This window comes from Balaenoptera acutorostrata, chromosome 4 (assembly GCF_949987535.1).
Source record: "Balaenoptera acutorostrata chromosome 4, mBalAcu1.1, whole genome shotgun sequence".
NCBI lineage: Eukaryota > Metazoa > Chordata > Mammalia > Artiodactyla > Balaenopteridae > Balaenoptera > Balaenoptera acutorostrata.
Window position 1 is genome coordinate 151,210,669 of NC_080067.1, and position 18,465 is coordinate 151,229,133.

Here is an 18,465-nt window from a genome sequence, read left to right on the forward strand (position 1 = left end):
CATATCTGGATAAATCCTACTTGGCCATGGTACGTAACTCTTTTACACATTGCTGAATTCATTTGCTAATTTTTTTTAAGATTTTTTAAAATTAATTAATTAATTAATTTATTTTTGGCTTCGTTGGGTCTTTGTTGCTGCGTGTGGGCTTTCTCTAGTTGCGGCAAGCGGGAGCTACTCTTCATTATGGTGCACGGGCTTCTCATTGCGGTGGCTTCTCTTGTTGCAAGCATGGGCTCTAGGCATGTGGGCTTCAGTAGTTGTGGCTCATGGGCTCTAGAGCACAGGCTCAGTAGTTGTGGCGCACGGGCTTAGTTGCTCCACGGCATGTGAGAGCCTCCCAGACTAGGGCTCGAACCCGTGTCCCCTGCATTGGCAGGTGGATTCTTAACCACTGCGCCACCAGGGAAGTCCCTCATTTGCTAATTTAAAAAAAATATTGAGTCTATTTGTGTGGATGTTCATGAGCGAGACTGGTCTATTTTTTTTTTTCTGTACCGTCTTATCTCCGGTTTTGGTATCAGGGTAACAGTAGCCTCACAAAATGAGTTGGGAAGTTTTCTATTTTCTATGAGTGTCTAAGGCTTATGTTCATTCTCTTTTAAATGTTTGGTAAAATCCTCCAGTGAAACCATCTGGGCCTGGGGATTTATTTTTTCTGGAGTTTTTATTACAGGTTTTCATGTCTTTAATGGCTATAGGCATATTGAGGTTGTCTCTTTCTTTTTGATTGGATTTTGGTAATTTGCTGGTTGTTCAGTTCTCCCATTTCTTTGCTGAGGTTTTTAGAGATTTGCTTTAAGCATGTTCAGACATGCTCACTGCAGCATTTTTGTGATGGCAGCTTTAAAATCCTTGTCAGAGAATTCTAATATCTCTGTCATCTCAGTGTACGCATTTATTGATTTTCTTTACTCTTTCATGTTGAGATTCTCCTAGTCTCATTTTTGCTATGGCAAGCGATTTTTGTTTGTATCCTGGAAATTTTGGTTGCAATGTTATGATATTCTGGATCTTATAAAAATCTCCTGTCTTAGCAGGCCTCTACTGACATGTGTGGGGGAACCTTGTTCACAGTGGGCTGGGGTGGAGGCCCAGGCAGCCCTTGGCCGCCCCGATACCTTGAGGAGAGGGAGGAGCTCCTCGTTCCTGAGGGGTGGGAGCCCCTCTGATGTGGGCACGTGTGTGTGTGCACGCGTCCCCTGTCAGCTTCGCCTGGAGGGCAGTGTTCTCCAGGGGGGCGGTGGGGTGGCTTTTCTTGAGACTTTTTTCCAGTGTTCTTTGGCATTTTTCGGTCGCAGGCTTTTCCAGTGACCAGCCTAGAATAAACAGGAGGGAATCAAAACAAAACACAAAGGTGAACTCACTGTTGTGTCAGCCTTCACACCTCAGGACCCATCCTGGCACTTCTCTCCACCTTTCCCATTTTTCTTAGGCTTGTTTCATGTTTAACACAGGGTTTTTAGTTGTACTCAGCAGGAATGTAGGGAAAAATGCGTCTGCTTCATTTTGTCCAGAACCAGAAGGCCTGGTGTTCCTTTTAATTACTCCAGTCATCTGTGCCTTCTGGATTATTTTTCTTGATCAGCGTCATCAGAGGGATGTATATTTTGGGACCTTTTTTGAAGAACCAAATTTTATATTTGTTCATTTTCACAAATGGTTCTTTTTTTGTAACTTCTGATCTATTCTTTATTATAATTACCTTCTTTCTATTTTCTGTGGATACTTTCTGTTATTTTTCTATCTTCTAAAATTGGATTTTCTATTCACTAGTTTTCTGACTTTATTCCTAGTATAGGCTTTTAAAAGCTATAAGTTTTCCTGTAAGTTCTATTGTAGCTGAATGCTACAAATTTTGGCATGCAGCACTTTTATTATTGTTGAGGTCTCATGATTTTCTAATTTCATCATGTCATTCCCATCCACTTCTTATTTAGAATCATTTAAAAAGCGTTATGTCCAGGAGAGTTATAGAGTTATCTTTTTGCTAATGATTTCTAATTTAATTGCCCACCGGGTGGAAGGCATGGTCTGTTGATTCCATGTCTTCAAAATTGGTTGAAACTTGCATTATGAGTTAGAACATTGTCAATTTTGGTTTTGTTCTCTGAGAGTTTTAGGAGAATGTACAACCTGTAAATGTCAGGTGCAGCTTTACGCACACACATGATAGTCCACAACTCGCTCTGTGTTCACTGTCCTTGTGTGAACTGTGACGGGGGAGCCATGGCGTCCCCGCCAGTTGGGTGGTTTGTTGGTTTGGCCCTGGGGTCGCTCCTCAGGTTAACCCCTCACGGGCTCTGAGGCATCGAGGCACTTCCTCACCATCATCTCTTGGCTGGATTAGCGGGTAATCTCCTGAATTCTCTCCCGGCTTCCTCTCCTGCCGCTTTTCACCTTCAGCCTGGTTTCCACACCAGCAGCCAGATTGCCGGTGTTAAAATATCGTGATTTATCAAAATCCTCTCACAGCCCTGTTTCCCGCAGGTTCCACCTGCCCCCTCTTCAAGTGGCCTAAAGCACCCTGCCCGCCTGCCCCCACCCTCTCCTGCCGCCCAGCTTCCCGGCAGGAGGGCTCACAGAGGACGCCCAGTGGAGAGCAGGACAGCCCTGCTCCCGGCCGTCCGATGTCTCCGATCTTCCGGTGAAGCCAGGCCCCACGTGAGGGTGCGGACAGCAGTGGGAGCCGCTCACGCCCGTGTGCACACGCGAGTGTCTGCCTGTGTGCGCATGTGTGTCGTTTGTGGCTCGATGGGCTGCTTTTGTCTGCACTGTGCCTGGGAGGGGATGCACCGTCCTCGGGCTCTGGTCCTTTGAAACTGATGCGTTGTGGCGGGCTGTTCAGCGAGCCGCTGAAAACCACTGCTCCTGTTGTCACTAAGTGGGTCGCACAGCGAGGGGCGGCCGCAGAGGTGAAGAGGGGAGTCGTGAACCCCACTTTGTCTCCTCCGTCACCCCCCTTTCCAGCACCAGTTGAGTTTTGAAAAGAGAACGGCAGAGCCTTCCCTCCGAGACGATGCCCGTCGCTCACCTCTCGCTCCACAGGGAGCTCGGTGTCCCGCCCCCTGAAGCGGTGGCCGACGCTGGGAGAAGTGGGTCACTGCGCAAGCGAGTCTGTCACATCACTCTCCGTGTTGCTGGTCTCGTGGCGCTTCTTACCAAACCCAGTGCCACGTCAGGCTGTATGTTTAGTAAACGAGTTCCCTTCAGAGGTTTCTAGGGTGATATAAATTTCAAATGGAATGTCTTTTAGTTCATTAATTTCTGGCTTTCTTGCGCTGTCATCAGAAAGTGCTGTCGTGCTCGTTCTCCTTTATGTGACTTACAGTGAGGGGTACCCTGTCTGCTAGGGCGCCGCGGGCCTCAGGGAGGAGCATGAGGTCTCGTTCTTTCACTTCTCGTCCCCGTAACACTCCTGGGGTGATGTCGGCATTTCTGTCCTGAAGAGTCACCCTTTCCCAAGAGGAAACCTCTGGGTGTCCCTGGGAACAGGAGTACTTGATTGGCGACAGTGGTGCCGTGGCACTTGAGGCCCTAATGCTTCCTCGCAGACAAGTCTAATTGTTACTGCTGTTTCCACCCGCTTCCCTGCCCCTCTGACCTGTGGACGAGTCTAACTGTTACTGCTGTTTCCACCCGCTTCCCTGCCCCTCTGACCTGTGGACAAGTCTAATTGTTACTGCTGTTTCCGCCCGCTTCCCTGCCCCTCTGACCTGTGGACAAGTCTAATTGTTACTGCTGTTTCCGCCCGCTTCCCTGCCCCTCTGACCTGTGGACAAGTCTAACTGTTACTGCTGTTTCCGCCCGCTTCCCTGCCCCTCTGACCTGTGGACAAGTCTAATTGTTCCTGCTGTTTCCACCCGCTTCCCTGCCCCTCTGACCTGTGGACAAGTCTAACTGTTCCTGCTGTTTCCACCCGCTTCCCTGCCCCTCTGACCTGTGGACAAGTCTAACTGTTACTGCTGTTTCCGCCCGCTTCCCTTCCCCTCTGACCTGTGGACAAGTCTAACTGTTCCTGCTGTTTCCACCTGCTTCCCTGCCCCTCTGACCTGTGGACAAGTCTAACTGTTCCTGCTGTTTCCACCCGCTTCCCTGCCCCTCTGACCTGTGGACAAGTCTAACTGTTACTGCTGTTTCCACCCGCTTCCCTGCCCCTCTGACCTGTGGACAAGTCTAATTGTTACTGCTGTTTCCACCCGCTTCCCTGCCCCTCTGACCTGTGGACACATCTAATTGTTCCTGCTGTTTCCACCCGCTTCCCTGCCCCTCTGACCTGTGGACACGTCTAAATTGTTGCTGCTGTTTCCACCCGCTTCCCTGCCCCTCTGACCTGTGGACAAGTCTAATTGTTCCCGCTGTTTCCACCCGCTTCCCTGCCCCTCTGACCTGTGGACAAGTCTAATTGTTGCTGCTGTTTCCACCCGCTTCTCTGCCCCTCTGACCTGTGGAGCCCCTCGGTGCCTGCAGGCCCTGCTCTCCCTGGAACAGGGGGCGAACGGCCGGCTTCCGGGTGGCTTCTTCCCTTAGAGGCTGCGGTGTCAGTGTCTCTGCTTTGCTCCTTATTTACCACATTTTCACCCACTTCCCAGACCCCAGGGTTGTGCTGAAAGCCTTTATTGGTTCTTCTCGCTCCTTCTGACTTCTTAGTGCTTGTGGGTTTGTGCTGTTTTATTTTGTGAGCGTCATTTCAGTGCAGTTTCTGTAAGGGTGGAGTAAACACATGTTAACTCTTTGATGTTTAATACAAGGTCTCTTCCATTGCCTTTTTTAAAAAAAAACTTTTGAGTATTTATTACCTTTGTTCTTTTTAATTGAGTGTAATTCACCTATCATACAATTCATACTTTAGAATTGCATATTTTAGTAGTTTTTAGCGTATTCACAAAGGTGTGCAACCATCACCACTGTCTAATCACAGAGCGTTCTCGTCGCCCAAAAGAAACCGCACACCCATCCCGTTACCCTCTCTCCTCAGCCCTAGGAACCGTGGGTCCACTGTCTGTCCCTGTGGGTTGGCCTGTTCTGGACGTTTGCTGTAAATGCGAGCACACAACATGTGGCTTTCCGCGTCTGGCTTCTTTCCCTTCTCGTAATGTCTTCCAGGTCCATCCACGTTGCCGTGCGGGTCAGTACTTCATCCCCTTCTTTGTGGGCAAATAACGTCCCGTTATAAGGATACGCCACGTTCTGTTGATCCACCATCATCAATTGATGGACGTTGGATTGTTTCCACTTTCTGACAGCTATAAACAGCACTGCTGTGAACATCCATGTACAGGTTTTTCTGTGGACGTATATTTTCATTCTCTTGGGTATATGCCTAGGAGTGGGGTTGCTGGGTCATATAGGAACTCTAGGTTTAACTTGTGGAGGAACTGCCAGCCTGTTTTCCAAAGGGGTTATATCATTCTATATTTCCACCAGCAGTGTATGAAGATTCCTGTTTTTCCATATCCTTGCTGACATTTGTTATTTTCTGTTTCTTCTTCTTATTATTATCATTTTCATTATTATTACTATTATTGCCATCCTAAGTGGCTCGTTGTGGTTTTGACTTGCATTTTTCTAATGCCAAATGATGTTGAGTTACTTTTCCTGTGCTTATTGGCCATTTCTATATATTCCTTAGAGAAATGTATATCAAATCCTTCGTATATTTCTTAATTGTTTTTTATTGTTGAGTTGTAGAAGTTTTATATATAGTCTGAATATTAATCCCTTCTTAGGTATCTGATTTGCCGATATTTTCTATTATGTAGGTTGTGTTTTCACCTTCTTATTAGTGCCCTTTGATGCACAAAAGTTCTTAATTTTGATGAAGTCCAGTTCGTCTACTTTTTGTTGCTGCCTGTGCTTTTTGGTGTCATATCCATGAAATCATTGCCAAATCCAATGCCATGAAAAATTTTTTTCCAGTGTTTTCTTCAAGATGTTTATAGTTTTAGCTCTTAAGTCTAGGTCTTTGATCTATTTTAAGTTAATTTTTGCATGTGGTGTAAGGTAAGGATTCAAGTGCACTCTTTGGTGTGTGCTATCAGTTTTCCTGGCACTGCACATACAAGACTGTTCTTTTTTTTTTTTTTTGAATTTTATTTATTTATTTTTTATGCAGCAGGTTCTCATTAGTCATCTATTTTATACTTATTAGTGTATATATGTCAATCCCATTCTCACAATTCATCACACCACCACCACCACTCCCCACTTTCCCCCCTTTGTATCCATACGTTTGTTCTCTACGTCTGTAAGACTGTTCTGTTCTAATTGACAAGGAAGCCAAGACAATCCCTTGTTCTTCCATTGCTTTCTGATGAGTTCCCACACGTGACCTTCAGCCCTCTCCGATCCTCCAATCAGTAACACGCTGACCCTTTTCCTGCACCAGTGGAGACACCGTCTGCCCCTGTGAAAGAGGGAGGCTTTTACTCAATGTCACCTTCATGGCATTTCCTTACATTTCGTATTTTCTCATTTATTTCATTTTGAACCTTAACATATTATATGGGTAAGATATTTTAGCTTGAAACAGACTCAGTGATGTTGTTTATTGCCTAAAATGGTTACCTGATTGACATGGAGAAAGACAGAGACATTTAACATGGGCTTCTCATTATTTTTGGTGCTCTGACCTCACAATTCCAAATGTTGGAGGCTGTTGTAAAGAGCCTTTTAAGGCATCCCTGACAGTAACGTGCAGAGGTCGTTACACCTGGACTTGAAAAATAGCAAAGAGGGTATGTTATAAACATCTTGTGCCTGGGGATGAAGTTTCCTGTTTGGGCAACAATGTGAATGCAAAAAGTGAAGAGTCAAGAAACTTAGACCAAGGAGAAAATGATGCACTCTGGAAAAGACTAGGTGGACAGATTGCATGCTGAAATGGAAGGGTTCGAGTGAAATGATGATACCAGCTGTAAAGTAGAAAACCAGCAGTGTGTTTAAGTTAATATATAGTTTCATAACTTTTAAAATCAGTATATATACATAGAAATATACTAAATATTACAAGTAGAAAGTTGACTGTTTCACTTATGTTCTCAAAAGTGTGTACAGTTTTACCAAGCACTTCTTCTGGACTGCTCATCTGTGCAGTGGAGGCCCCCTCCGGGCCACATAGGGCGGGTCCCAGGATGAGCTCTCACTGGCATTTCATCACATCCCGCGTGTCTCACACCTGAATCTTAAGAAATGCCTGCTGCTCTGTTGAACACAAGAAAGCAGTTCTGTTGAAGCTCAGTCCTGATGCACAAGGTCCTAATTCATCAGCTCATTTGCCCCTGTGTTTTGTGTTTCAGGTCGGTGGGCTCCACGACCAAAGCCGGTCCTCCCGTGAATCGCCATTTCTGGTTGTGATGCTCTAGGTCACAACGAGTGTGAACACACGCTATCTATGGGCCTGCTCTGACTTGTCCAGCCTGCTTATGGGGGAAGGTGAGTGGCTGTGAAGCGGCCCTTGTCTGCTTGTCTGTTTACCAAGAATGTGTAGCAAAGTCAGACTCACCATGGAACAATGGAATGTGTTTGAAGGGCCCATGCTGTATTTTACCCTCTTTAGTCCGTGATATGGTGTCAGCCGGGAGTAGTGCCAGGAAGTGAAGACGAGCCATGAAAAAGGAAACTTTAAGAAAGGAAGTCGATGCAATAATGTGATCGGGCAGGAACATCATTCCTGATCGGCTCTTGAAAAGGCACGTCTAGAATTTGAAGAAGCAGGTTTAAGCTGAGGCAGAAATGTTTCTCCCTGGCTTTTTCCCTTGAATTTTTGAGGAACGTGGGATGCCTTTGAACTGTGTTCACCTATGTGTTCCCTGTTTTCAGGCCTCTATGGCCTCATTCCACTAGGTGGGGAATCTGAAGAGCTGGGTCTGTGGTCTGCTTGCTTATTGGGTCTGTGAGGGACACTAGCCACATGCAGCGCCCCGTGCTAGCGCTGCAGGCGGCCTGGCCCTGCTGACCGTCCTGCCGTGTGGGTGTGGGTGCAGGAGCCTGGGTGCACGTGTGCAGGACGGGGTGTGCTGGAGCCTGTGTGTCCTGTGTGCCGCTGTGCACTCCACCCAGCACCCTGAGGTCCGAGTTCTGCCCGGGGCTTCAGGGGTCCTGAGCCTGCAGTACTGACTTTCCCTGGCCTCGGTGTCTCACTGTAAATGGAGGCCTCCAAGGTTCCTTGCTCAGCTCTCATGCCTGGTCCTCTCCAGGCCAGTTCTAGTTTATTCACCCATGCATTTCAGGTTACAAGGGCATTGCCGAAAGCTGAAGAGTGCATTCTAGGGTGCCTTATTCACGCGGGGCCGCAGAGGTGGCCACTGAGAAACTGTTTCCAGCTGTGGGAGTTACTAATCCAGGTTCACGCCATACACACTGTACAGGTTCTGAGTCAACCTATCTCCCAGGTGGTTGTCAAAGAAACACGTGCATCTTTAAAAGGTCACAAAACTAATAAATAAGGGGTACAGGGCCCCCTCACCGACTTGATGAAATTTTTCTTCATTCTTCTCCACGGCAGCTTTTCTTCTGCCCTATCCAAATGTTGTCTGTCTGGCTTTGTTTTGCTTTTTTAATTGCAGCTCAGCATTTTTAATCCTGTGGTGCTTGACCCAATTCCATAAGCCTGAACGCTGTGTTGTTTTGATCTTTGCTTTGTATGGAGGAAGGTTAAAATCATTTCAGCCTCCAGGTGTCTGTTTGCGTGAATGTCAGTGACAGGTCACTTGGAGGCGGCTCTGGTTTTGGGCAGGAGCTGGAAGGAACGGCTCCTTCCACACGGCTGGCACGTCCCAGGCTGCTGTCAAGAGCGAGGCTGGTTATGTAAGCCAGAGCTGTCTGACCGGGCTTCTTCGGGACCACGTGGAGGTGGAGGATAGGCCCGGACCACCCCCAGGCCAGGCTGCAGCTCAGCAAAGGCGGGGGCCGAGGGACCCCACCAGGCTCTCTGCCTGCCCCCCCGCCACCCAGCCCCACACCGGGGGCCCCTGTCCGGCCTGTGGGCCTGCCCTCTGCCCGGCCACGTTTGCCAGGTGCCCCTGTGCTCCAAGGCCTGAGCGCCTGACCTTGTGTCGGGCACAGGGCAGGCTGCAGGGGTGATGGGTGGAGTCCAGTGAGACAGAGAAGCCCCAGCCGTGGGCAAGCGAGTGAGCGGCCGCTTAGCACGATGAGCACGACCCCCCAAGGCAGGAGGCATAGTGCTCAGCGGTGTGGGTACCCCCCTTCCTGACACCCACGCTGAAACAGCTAGCAGGCACAGCTGGCAAGGCTGTCCTGTGCTGCCCTGGCCTTGTCCCTGCCCCTCAGCCGCGTTCAGCTGGTTGTGGGCTTGTCAGCCCCAGACACCTTGGATGCCACCATCCTCGGTTCCCCCTGATGTCCAGGCTGCACCTTCTGGCCTCCTATGTGGTCCCCACGCCCTCAGCTCCTTCTCTTCGGCCCGTGACTCTGGTCCTTCATGCCCCTCTGCTCGCTGTTCCTCTCCTTGTCACTTCTTCAAGGACTCGGCTCCTCCTCCCCCAGCCACCTCTCCCTGCGCAAAATCAGGCGGGGAGCCTTGGGAGCTCGTCCACCTGCCGTGACCACCTCCCAACCCTGGTGGCCTCGTGTGGCCACTCGCTCTCCTTGTACCCCTCCTGCCCCCACCAGACCCAAACGCCAGTGCCCAGTCCTCCCAGCACCCTCCCAGTGGCCGACAGGGGGCCCTCAGTGGCCTGTGCCCTATGACCGAGAGCGAGCCCGAGTGACAGGGCTGCCTTTTCTGTCCCTAACAGAGCTGTTGCGGGGACTGGACGAGCTGACAGTGCAGGACACATGGCAGGGCTCCTGGCATCCTCCTCCCCTGCCAGCCACTGACGCTGGCATCCCCAGGACGCTGGGCCCCGTGGGCACCGATGACAGGCTGCCCAGTGTGGGCGGGAGTGCAGGGAAGGGCCCCTCCTCGCGGGGGTGCCGCTGGCTGGGTCGGTTTGTCACCCTATCCAGGGCCTCAAGCACGTGTGTCCTTTGACCTTCTATAAAGAAATATTCTGAGGCAATAAAAGATGGACAGAGAGAGGTCCACCCGAAGAGTATTGTTAAAACACTGTTTAATATAACAATTCAAAAACCCAGAATATACAGTCCTTGCAGTTGACTATATCCTTATGCATGAAAATGCGTAAAATTAAATGCATAAAATCTTATGCATAAAATGGGATACCATGGGGAATTTGATCACTACTGTGTAGATTTAAATATAGTGACATACAAAAATATTTTGTATATAATGTTAAGTGAGAAAAAAAAGGACAAACTTGGGTGGTTTGGGCCTATTTTTGTGAAAAAGTATAATGACACACACCTACTGGAAAAACGTCTGACGAGGTCGACCTCAAAACACCCCACTCTCACTGGTGGTCTTTCTGGGGGATGAAGTTACAGGGCTTTTGCATTATATGCATTTTCCGTTTTTTCTCGTAACGAACAGTCAGGCTGATTTTGGCAGGTGCCACCCCAGTTGGCGTCACAAGGTGCCCCGCGCTCTGCGGGCTCTCGCAGCGGGAGCTCGGCACCGCCCCCAGCAAAGCCAGGCTCGTCCTCCCGGACAGCGGGTCCTCTCTGCGCCGGAGTTTCCCCACCCGGTAGGTGTTTGGCTTTTTCCATGGATCTGCCTCTGATTTCGTGAGAGATGGCGAGAGGTGGAGGTGATGGCGCAGTCACAGGGCAACCTCCTCCTGCTTGGTGGCAGTGCCCGCTCTGACCGGGGGACCGGCTGCGTCCTCCACGTCCTCTCATGGGTCTGGGTCGGTCCTTCCGTCTCGCTGCCCAGACCAGAGCCCCACTGTCGGGCTCACTCCTCTCAGGACGCCCAGCGCTCAGTGCTGCCTAAGCTCCTGCACACAGCTGGCTTCCAAGGCAGCACCTAGAAGCCCTAGATCACGAGGAAGAGAAAACTGGGAGAAGGAGAGGGTTTGCGGGTGGTGCCCTTGCAGACGCCTCGTCCTGGTGAGGACCCAGCCCCCGAGCGCACAGACAGCTGACAGGGGCGGCAGTGGCTCGGCTCTGCAGAGCTGCGTTTCGATTGACATGGGCCCGAGGTCTCTGCCCCCCTCCTTTTCCAGGCCTGAGCTGTCGTGGCCGATGTCCCGCAGGCACGGCGGTCTGTGCGGTGGCCCCTGTTGGGGGAAGGCGTCATTAAAATGACAGCGCATCCGCCAGGCGCACCCCTCCAACGGAACGAGGGGAGCCGGGCGAAAAGTAGGTCACATGTGCCTGGTCCCATGTCACGAGGTCTCCAACCTGAGGCCAATGGGATCTGTAGCCTCCTCTGGTTTAGAACAAAACCGCACTCTAATTTTTCTCCTTTAGCATTTTTATCTTCTCTAAACGGGGAGAGTGACCATCTGTCTGATAGCCACATCCACCCGGCCCTGCCCGACCGCACAGAGTGGCTTTGTTCTGAGGTAAGGGGCTGCGGGCCCGGCCGAGGCCATGCGGAGCCCAGACAGCGGGTGTCCAGGGCCATCCAGCTGGGCTGTGCCCGGTGCTGACGGAGCGGGAGCGTGGGGTCCTCACCGAGAGCTCCAGACGTTCCCCTGGTCTGACAACACGGCTCCTCTTTAAGGATCAGGGTCACTGTTGACACTCCAGTGTTAGTGAGCTATTATGTAGGAAACAAACAGGTCATTTTTCAGCTGTTGGTGCTCCTGGGGCAGGTATGGGAATGTGATCCTCGCCTCAGAGAGGCTGGTCATCCCCGGGGCCCAGGGCTCTGCTCCCTCCTTGGGACCAGCACCTTTGTTGGGGAATGGCCACCCCTGCAGTGACCAGGTGAGCCGTTGGCATCCACTGGCGTGAAATGCACATGTTAGAGTAAGGTCGATGCGTGTGTGTTGCGGCGTGTGGAGCACACGCACTTTTGGAGCTTGATGCTAGATGAGAAGTAACGCCCTTCTGTTGTCCCTGGGAGGCCAGTGAGCATGGATCCTCTGTGAGGCAGCGGGGAAAGGTACAGTACTTTAAAAGTGTTTGTAAAACTAACGTGAGCTTTGTGGCTTATAAGTAACAAAAAAATTTTTTTACCTGTCCTATAAGTGAATCGAAGTATTCCATTAGTTCAGGGTGTCTGATGAACATATTTTGCAGGTAATGAGTAGACGATAAAATGTTTGCAATATCTGTGTAGTTGGCTGGCCGCTGGTGCCGTCCTTAGACAAACTATACGCTCTTGTTAGGATTTCCTGGGGAAAAAATGTTTCCAGAGTGGTTTGCCAGAAACCAAAGTTGTATGGTATTTGATTTGAGTGTGTTCTACTGGAGAAAAGGGTTTTGCTTTTCAGAAATAAAATATTTAAAATGTGTATCTTAACTGGCTTTCCAGGAAACATAGGTCTATAGCCAAGTCCATAGAAGTGAATGTGGACACTGTAGATGATTAATTCCCCCACATTTGAGATGTAAAAATAACAGTTGCACCCTTGGTAACAAAATAAGATTTTTCTCTTGTAGAAATATTAGGCATTTAGGGTGATACCAAGTTCCTTCCAACTGCAGCCTTTGAAAGAGTCTCATGAACTATATCTAAAGGGCTCTTTATCCATTTTGCAATCTTGAAGAAAGGGAAATTTTTCTACTATTCCTTAAGATAGAGCAGGAAATTTCAATCGTTCTTGTATTTATGATTCTAAACGCTTCTTTTGAGCCTGGGAAAGTGCCCGGTATGTCAATGCAGTTTTCACATTGTCTCCTTTTCCTGCTCCACCTGACGTACGTCCTCACGGCTGGGAGGATGGGGCTCGGTCATTGTGTGGGTAGCAGGTTCATGTGCGTTCATGTAAATTATGCCCCATAATTGGCTCTGGGGGGGAACAAGACCTGGAAGTAAACCTGCACCCCGGCCAGTGTTAGGAGTACTGACTTGCCCTTTTTTTACCAGCGGAATAGAAGATTGTTTTTCCAGAAACAACACAATCTCAGAGGAAGGTGCCCTAAGCAGAGGGCCAGCCTCTGTCCACGGCACCCCTCGCAAGCTCCTGACGGCCAGCAGCTCGTCCTCGTGCTTCACGTTGGCCTGGGCCGGTCTCTGATGGACGTTCTTGGCTTTCGGTCTGGCCTCGTCTGGGGACCAAAAGGACTGCGGGAGGAGCTGGGCCGCCTTCTGCACGCGCCCCCCGGGCCACCCCGCCAGTGCCCCACTGTCTCTGCGAGGCCCCCGCTCTGCGGAAGGAGGCACGGAAACCCACCGCCGTGAAAGGCACGTCGCCGGGTCTGGCAGCCTCAGGAAGGTTTGGGGTCCCGCGCGCCCCCGGGGCTGGAGCCTTTGAAGAGCCGTCTTGGCTCTGGCTGAGGGGGAGCTCCAGAGGTCAGGGTCTGAGGACGGGCAGCCCGTCGGGGTGGAGCCGGTGCTCCAGGCAGTCCCCCGGGAAGGGCCCGGCTCCTTCTCCGGGGCATGCCCCTGCCGCTCTAGAGGACGGTGCCCGTCGGTGCGCCTCCGAGAGGGTCCTAACCCCCGCCACCACCTGAGAACCTTCTGGAGAGGCAGTCTTGTCTACCCCCACCCGACCGCCTGAGTCAGGAACTCTGGGCTGAGCCTGGTTCTGTGATCCACAGAACTTCCTGGGGACGCTGGTGCCCGTGTGAGTGTGAGAGCCGCGGGCGGTGCTGTTGCCAGCGGCTGGGTGGGCACGGGGAAGGTCACAGCTGAGCCGTGTGTGTCCTCTTCCCCGCGTGTGACCTGGCAGCGGAGTCTCTTGTCCTGAGGTGACACGGGGTCTGTTCCCTGTGTGCCCTTCCCGCACGGAGACCCCACTGCCAACAGTGTTGCCCACAGCACGGAAACCAGAGGAGACGCGGCCGCCCCTGCTGCCCAGGCCGAGCCCCAGGCGGCGGCCGGTGGAGGGAGGACGGGAGGGACGGCCCTGGGCCTGCTCCTGGGTGGTCGCGACTCCGGGGACTCGGGGACCGGCGGGGGCAGGGCCGAGGCTGGGCTCACTCCCCAAGCGGGCAGCCCCCGCGCCGAGGGGGGAGGTATCGTTAAGAACAATCCAGAAGAAGGCAAGAAAGGAGAGGGAAAGAAACCTGTATAAAGACACACCGCCGGGCAGGAGTAAGGAAGCCGGTGATGGATGTCGGTGGAGGAGACTGGTCTGGAGGGAGGTGGGTCTGTTTTGTTTGCTTTAATAAAAGTGGTAGAACAGAAAGACTATTCAGTAAATGGTGTTGGGTCCATCAGGTATCTATTAAAAAAAGCTGAACCCCAAGTCAGAACTTGACCTCACGTCAAACGTAGATGCCTCTGCGCCGAGATGATGAGCTGAAGGACCCAGACAGGACGTGTGGCAACTTGGAAATGGCCTTCTCCGGGGACGGGCACCCGCAGGCACTCAGCCCAGGAGGCACCGAGGGCCTCGTCCCAAACGGGAGGCCGATGCCGGTCACAGAAGGGTCAGTCTCACGTGACCACGTTTGCACCCTGAAGTCCCACTCGGGAGGGGAGGAACGACAGAGCACCGAGCTGCCACGCTCAGAGCTCGGACAACCCCAGGGACCTTGGTGGCAGGGGGGCCACCCCCAAAGTGCGCCCTGGGCGCAAAGCAAGCTCTCCAGATGGGGCTGAGCCGTGATGCGGAGTTGTTCCTTGTCGTGAGTTGGTGATCACACCTCCCGGTGGTAAGTGTGGGTGTGAAATCCAGCTGTGATTTAAGCTTTGCGCGTTTTACAGCCTCTTAATCATACTGCTTTTGAAGTCAAGCTGAGGCGCACACATGCTGTGATATTTATGCAAAAGGTCACGTGTGTCCCTAGGAAATGCTCAGGACAGGGGCCAACAAGAGTGACCCCCCCAGGGGTGGGGTTCAGTCTGCTATGAGGCAATTGTCTCCCAGCCCCCGGATCCTGTGTCCCAGTTGAAAGGGGTCCGCCCACGGCCCACCCTGTCACACTCACACCTCAGCAGGGACAGTTCTGCTGCCCTTTGTTTTGCCTTTTTATTCTGTCCTTTTTGCTCGTTTTAAAAAGGATCCCACTGTTATTATAATCAGATCTTTTTAAAGCGGCTCGTCTGGGTGACTGAGAAACTTGTTTTTCTGACTTTCTGAGGTTTAAATTGCCACAGAGCCTCCGGAGTGGCATCTGGGGGCCCGTGGGTGGCCGGACAGCTGGTGTCAGCTGGTGACACCCTCGGCTCCAGAGCTCCCTGCCTCAGGCTGGGCTGGGCAGGCAGGGAAGAGGCAGGGTCCTGTCCCCCGGCTGTGTCCGCGGTCTGCCTCCGGGACAGCCACCTGGCCTGGCCTCCAGAAGCACGGCGAGCTGACCGCCCGGGCCCAGAGCATCACCCCTGTCCCCGTGCCCCAAGCGCAGCCCCCAGTCAGCAAGGACCCGGCGCCGGTGCTGAGGAAATGGGCGAGGGGTGCCGGGACGCGGAGGCGGTGCCCACAGGCTTCGCAGGCCGCGCCCTGTCTGGACCCTCGGGGTGGGGTGGCGGTCGGCTCCGGCAGCTCGGTCGAGTCCTCTGTCCTGTGCGGCTCAGGTCCTGCTGCCCACAGCCCTTGTCTTGCGAAGCTCGTGTGACCCACTTCTTCCCGGCCGAGGTCGGGAGCTAGACCCCACTTGGGTGCTGTGCGGATTACCTGCGCCGTGTCTGTACTTGGCTTTACAGATCCGCCTTTGTGTTTGGGAGGTGGGAATGGGGAGCCCCCCCGCCCCGTGCACGCGCCTGCCTGTGCTCTGCCAGCACAGCTCAGAGAGCACGCCAGGCCTTGCAGGGAGTGAGCCGCGCAGGGCTTGTGGGATCCACGGGCCCTCGGAGGACTGAAGCCCTGGGGACTAATTCCATCAGGAGCATCAGCTGCAGGGAGGGGGCCCTCCCAGTCGGCGATTCTGCCCCCGGTGCTGCTCTCATCTGGAGGCCGAGGTGACCCTGGGTCTTTTTAGGAAAGAGAAGCCGCCCTCTCGACAGGGGAACCCCGTTGGCACCTGGGGCACCCTCACCCGGGCAGCTCTGGGGGGACAGCACCCAGAAAAGGGCCCAGCTCCTGCGAGGGCTGAGTCCTCACGTTTCTGGTTCCCCCCACCCCACCCCCGCTCCGGCCTCGGGCCTCCTGCCCTCAGCATCCTTCCCCGCCTGCTCTCCGGGGTCCTGACGGGGTCCTGAGGATGGGGGGGTGCTGCCCTGAGGGACCCTGTGTGGCGGGGAGGCCGACCTCCTGGTGTGAACTGGTGGGAGGTGGGTTTCCCAGGACAGGCCCCCCTCCTCGGAGCCTGGAGAGGAGGGATGGCTCTGGGTGCATTCCTCTGAGGACATTTTCCAGGCAAGTCCTGGACTGGCCAGCCTGCCTGCCGCCCGGGGAGCGGCCCTGGGAGGGCTCGAGGGCAATCTTTGGGCCCCGGTTACTAAGTGAAAGAGTCTGTTCCCTTCGGGCAGCGGGTCCCTGCTCTGTTCTTGCCTTGTGGCGGGCGCCACCTCAAATCCGAGATGAGCTCCGGGAGGGGACCCCGACCAGAGTGCCCCCAGCCAGCCTTTTCCCTCATAACTGGTTGGGTTTTATTTCTCCTTAAAAATCTCATGAGCTCAACTAATCTTGGCCTCTTTTGCTTTTCACGCTAACAGGGCAACACCCTTTCTTTTGTTACGTTTATCTAAAGTTATTCCCTGATTCCCGCATTTTTCTTGGTAAAAATTACCATCTATGTCCCTTTGTTGTAATAAAAGCTGGAAATAAGAGCTCTGTGTCCCCCTTTTCCCCAGTAAAAAATGGTGCCCGGGGCACAGGCTTGAAACCAGTGCTCTGCTCTTTTTGGGCAGATGGTCTTGAGCGTACTCAAGGCGCTTCTGTCCTTTGTTGCCAGGGAGGCCGAGCAGTACGTTCAGTGCCTCCCGCACCTGCCTCGGGGCTGGGGCCCAGCTCTGCGCTTCCCAGCTTGAGGCCTCGGCTGTTCTGGCCTCCTGCCCCCAGCCCCCTGCCTGCCCCCAGCCCCCTGCCCCGCATCCGGTCTGTGAGGTGGAGGGGCACTTCCTGGCGGGGCTACAGGGAGGACTGTGCCTGGCACACGGTGAACGTTGTATCAGCTTTAGGTGTTGTTATTGTTTGTATGATTATTTAATTTATTAATCATGTTGACAGGATTCCCGGTATTAAATTACCTGTCTATTCCAGGTGTAAACCTCCCTGGGGTGTTGTGATTAGTAGTCCTCCAACATTGCCGATTCTGTCTGTTAATATTTGACTCAGAGTTCCTAGCTGATCAGAGGCTGGAACTGCGGGCCCGCGGCGGGACCGGTTCCCCGGTGAGGGGCCTGCTGCCCGCATGACTGCGGCTGCGCCTCCGCCTTGGGGGCCCCCGGGGGCTCTGCCTGGGCTGCACCCGCCTCTACCCTCCGTGCTGTGCCGCGCGCCCGGCTCATCCTGGTGTCCTGGGCGGACGCCCAGCGTACACACGTGCAGGGACACGTCGCCGGACGGCGGGATGGATAAGCACGGCTCCATCCCTGCCGCTTCTCTCCCGCCGGCCTCCAGTCCGCTGCGCTGGGCCAAGTCACGCCACATCAGAAAACCCAAGCTGTTCTTGGACCGACGCCTGCAGAGCACCAAGTCTGCAGGCCCCAGGGGCGGGCTCCGTGCGCTCCTGCCCTTGTCTCCCACTTCCCCTGACGCGCGGCTCGCCCGCACCTGGCGCCCCGTCCAGATGTCCCATCCCCCGTCCAGGGCGAGGGCAGGAGGGAGGCTGCCCACGCTCCCCGTGGGGACCGTTCCCCAGCCTCTCGACCTTCACATCCCATTGGCCCGGAGGCCGTGAGCGACTGTCCTCTCCTCTCCAGAAGAGGCGCTTTCGCCTCTCTGACCTACTTGGAGCACATGGCCGAGGGGCGGGGGAGGGACCGAACGTGGACTCAGCCTTTTGGACGGCCAGCGGACCAGCCTGCAGCCTGTTTGTCCACCAAACTGAGCCCCTGGAGGGTGAGGGCTGCTCCTTGCTTGGTCCTGCATCCCCAGCACAGGCCCCTGCTAGGAACCGAGTGTTAGATGGACGGTCCCTGCTGTGGTCAGCCTCCCAGTGTGGCCTGAGGGTCCAGGGAAGGCAAACGGTGCACAGACAGGCTGAGCACCTGCTGTGTGCAGTGGCCGGCGCCCAGAGAAGTCGGGCTCCGGGAGCCACGGCCTCGGGAGGGTCAAGTCCACACCCAGGCCTCACCGCAGGACCAGAGTCGGGTCCAAGGGAGTCCTGCCATCTCCGCAACAGAGGTGTCATTAATCTTGAAACGGGGTGTTTGAAATAATCGGAATGTTTGCAAGCCATAGCTCTGATGTAGGTGACACCCTGGGCGCTTCCCCAGATGTAGGACAGGAGTATCCCTGGGTGAAGCCCACACCTTCCCGGCAAGAGGAAAGACCCGCGCTCCACGGCCTCTGCAGCAGGGAGGGAGGTGAGCAGGCAGCCAGCCTCCCAGCCTGGCACGCTTGTCTGTCCAGACACCTGAGTGAGGAGCCGGCAGGCTGTGTG

The 18,465-nt window shown here is 53.5% G+C and overlaps 1 protein-coding gene across 15 annotated transcripts in view; it reads left to right on the forward strand.

The window, feature by feature from the left end:
• The window catches only part of PCBP3 (poly(rC) binding protein 3), a 214,895-nt gene that overhangs the window by 153,602 nt on the left and 42,828 nt on the right, over window positions 1-18,465 (forward strand). For all 15 annotated transcript variants that reach the window (XM_057545909.1, XM_057545903.1, XM_057545902.1 and 12 more), the window contains one exon: window positions 7,299-7,434. In XM_057545909.1, the coding sequence (XP_057401892.1) occupies window positions 7,425-7,434 (10 nt within the window). In that variant the 5' untranslated portion in view covers window positions 7,299-7,424. The remainder of the gene's footprint in view (window positions 1-7,298; window positions 7,435-18,465) is intronic.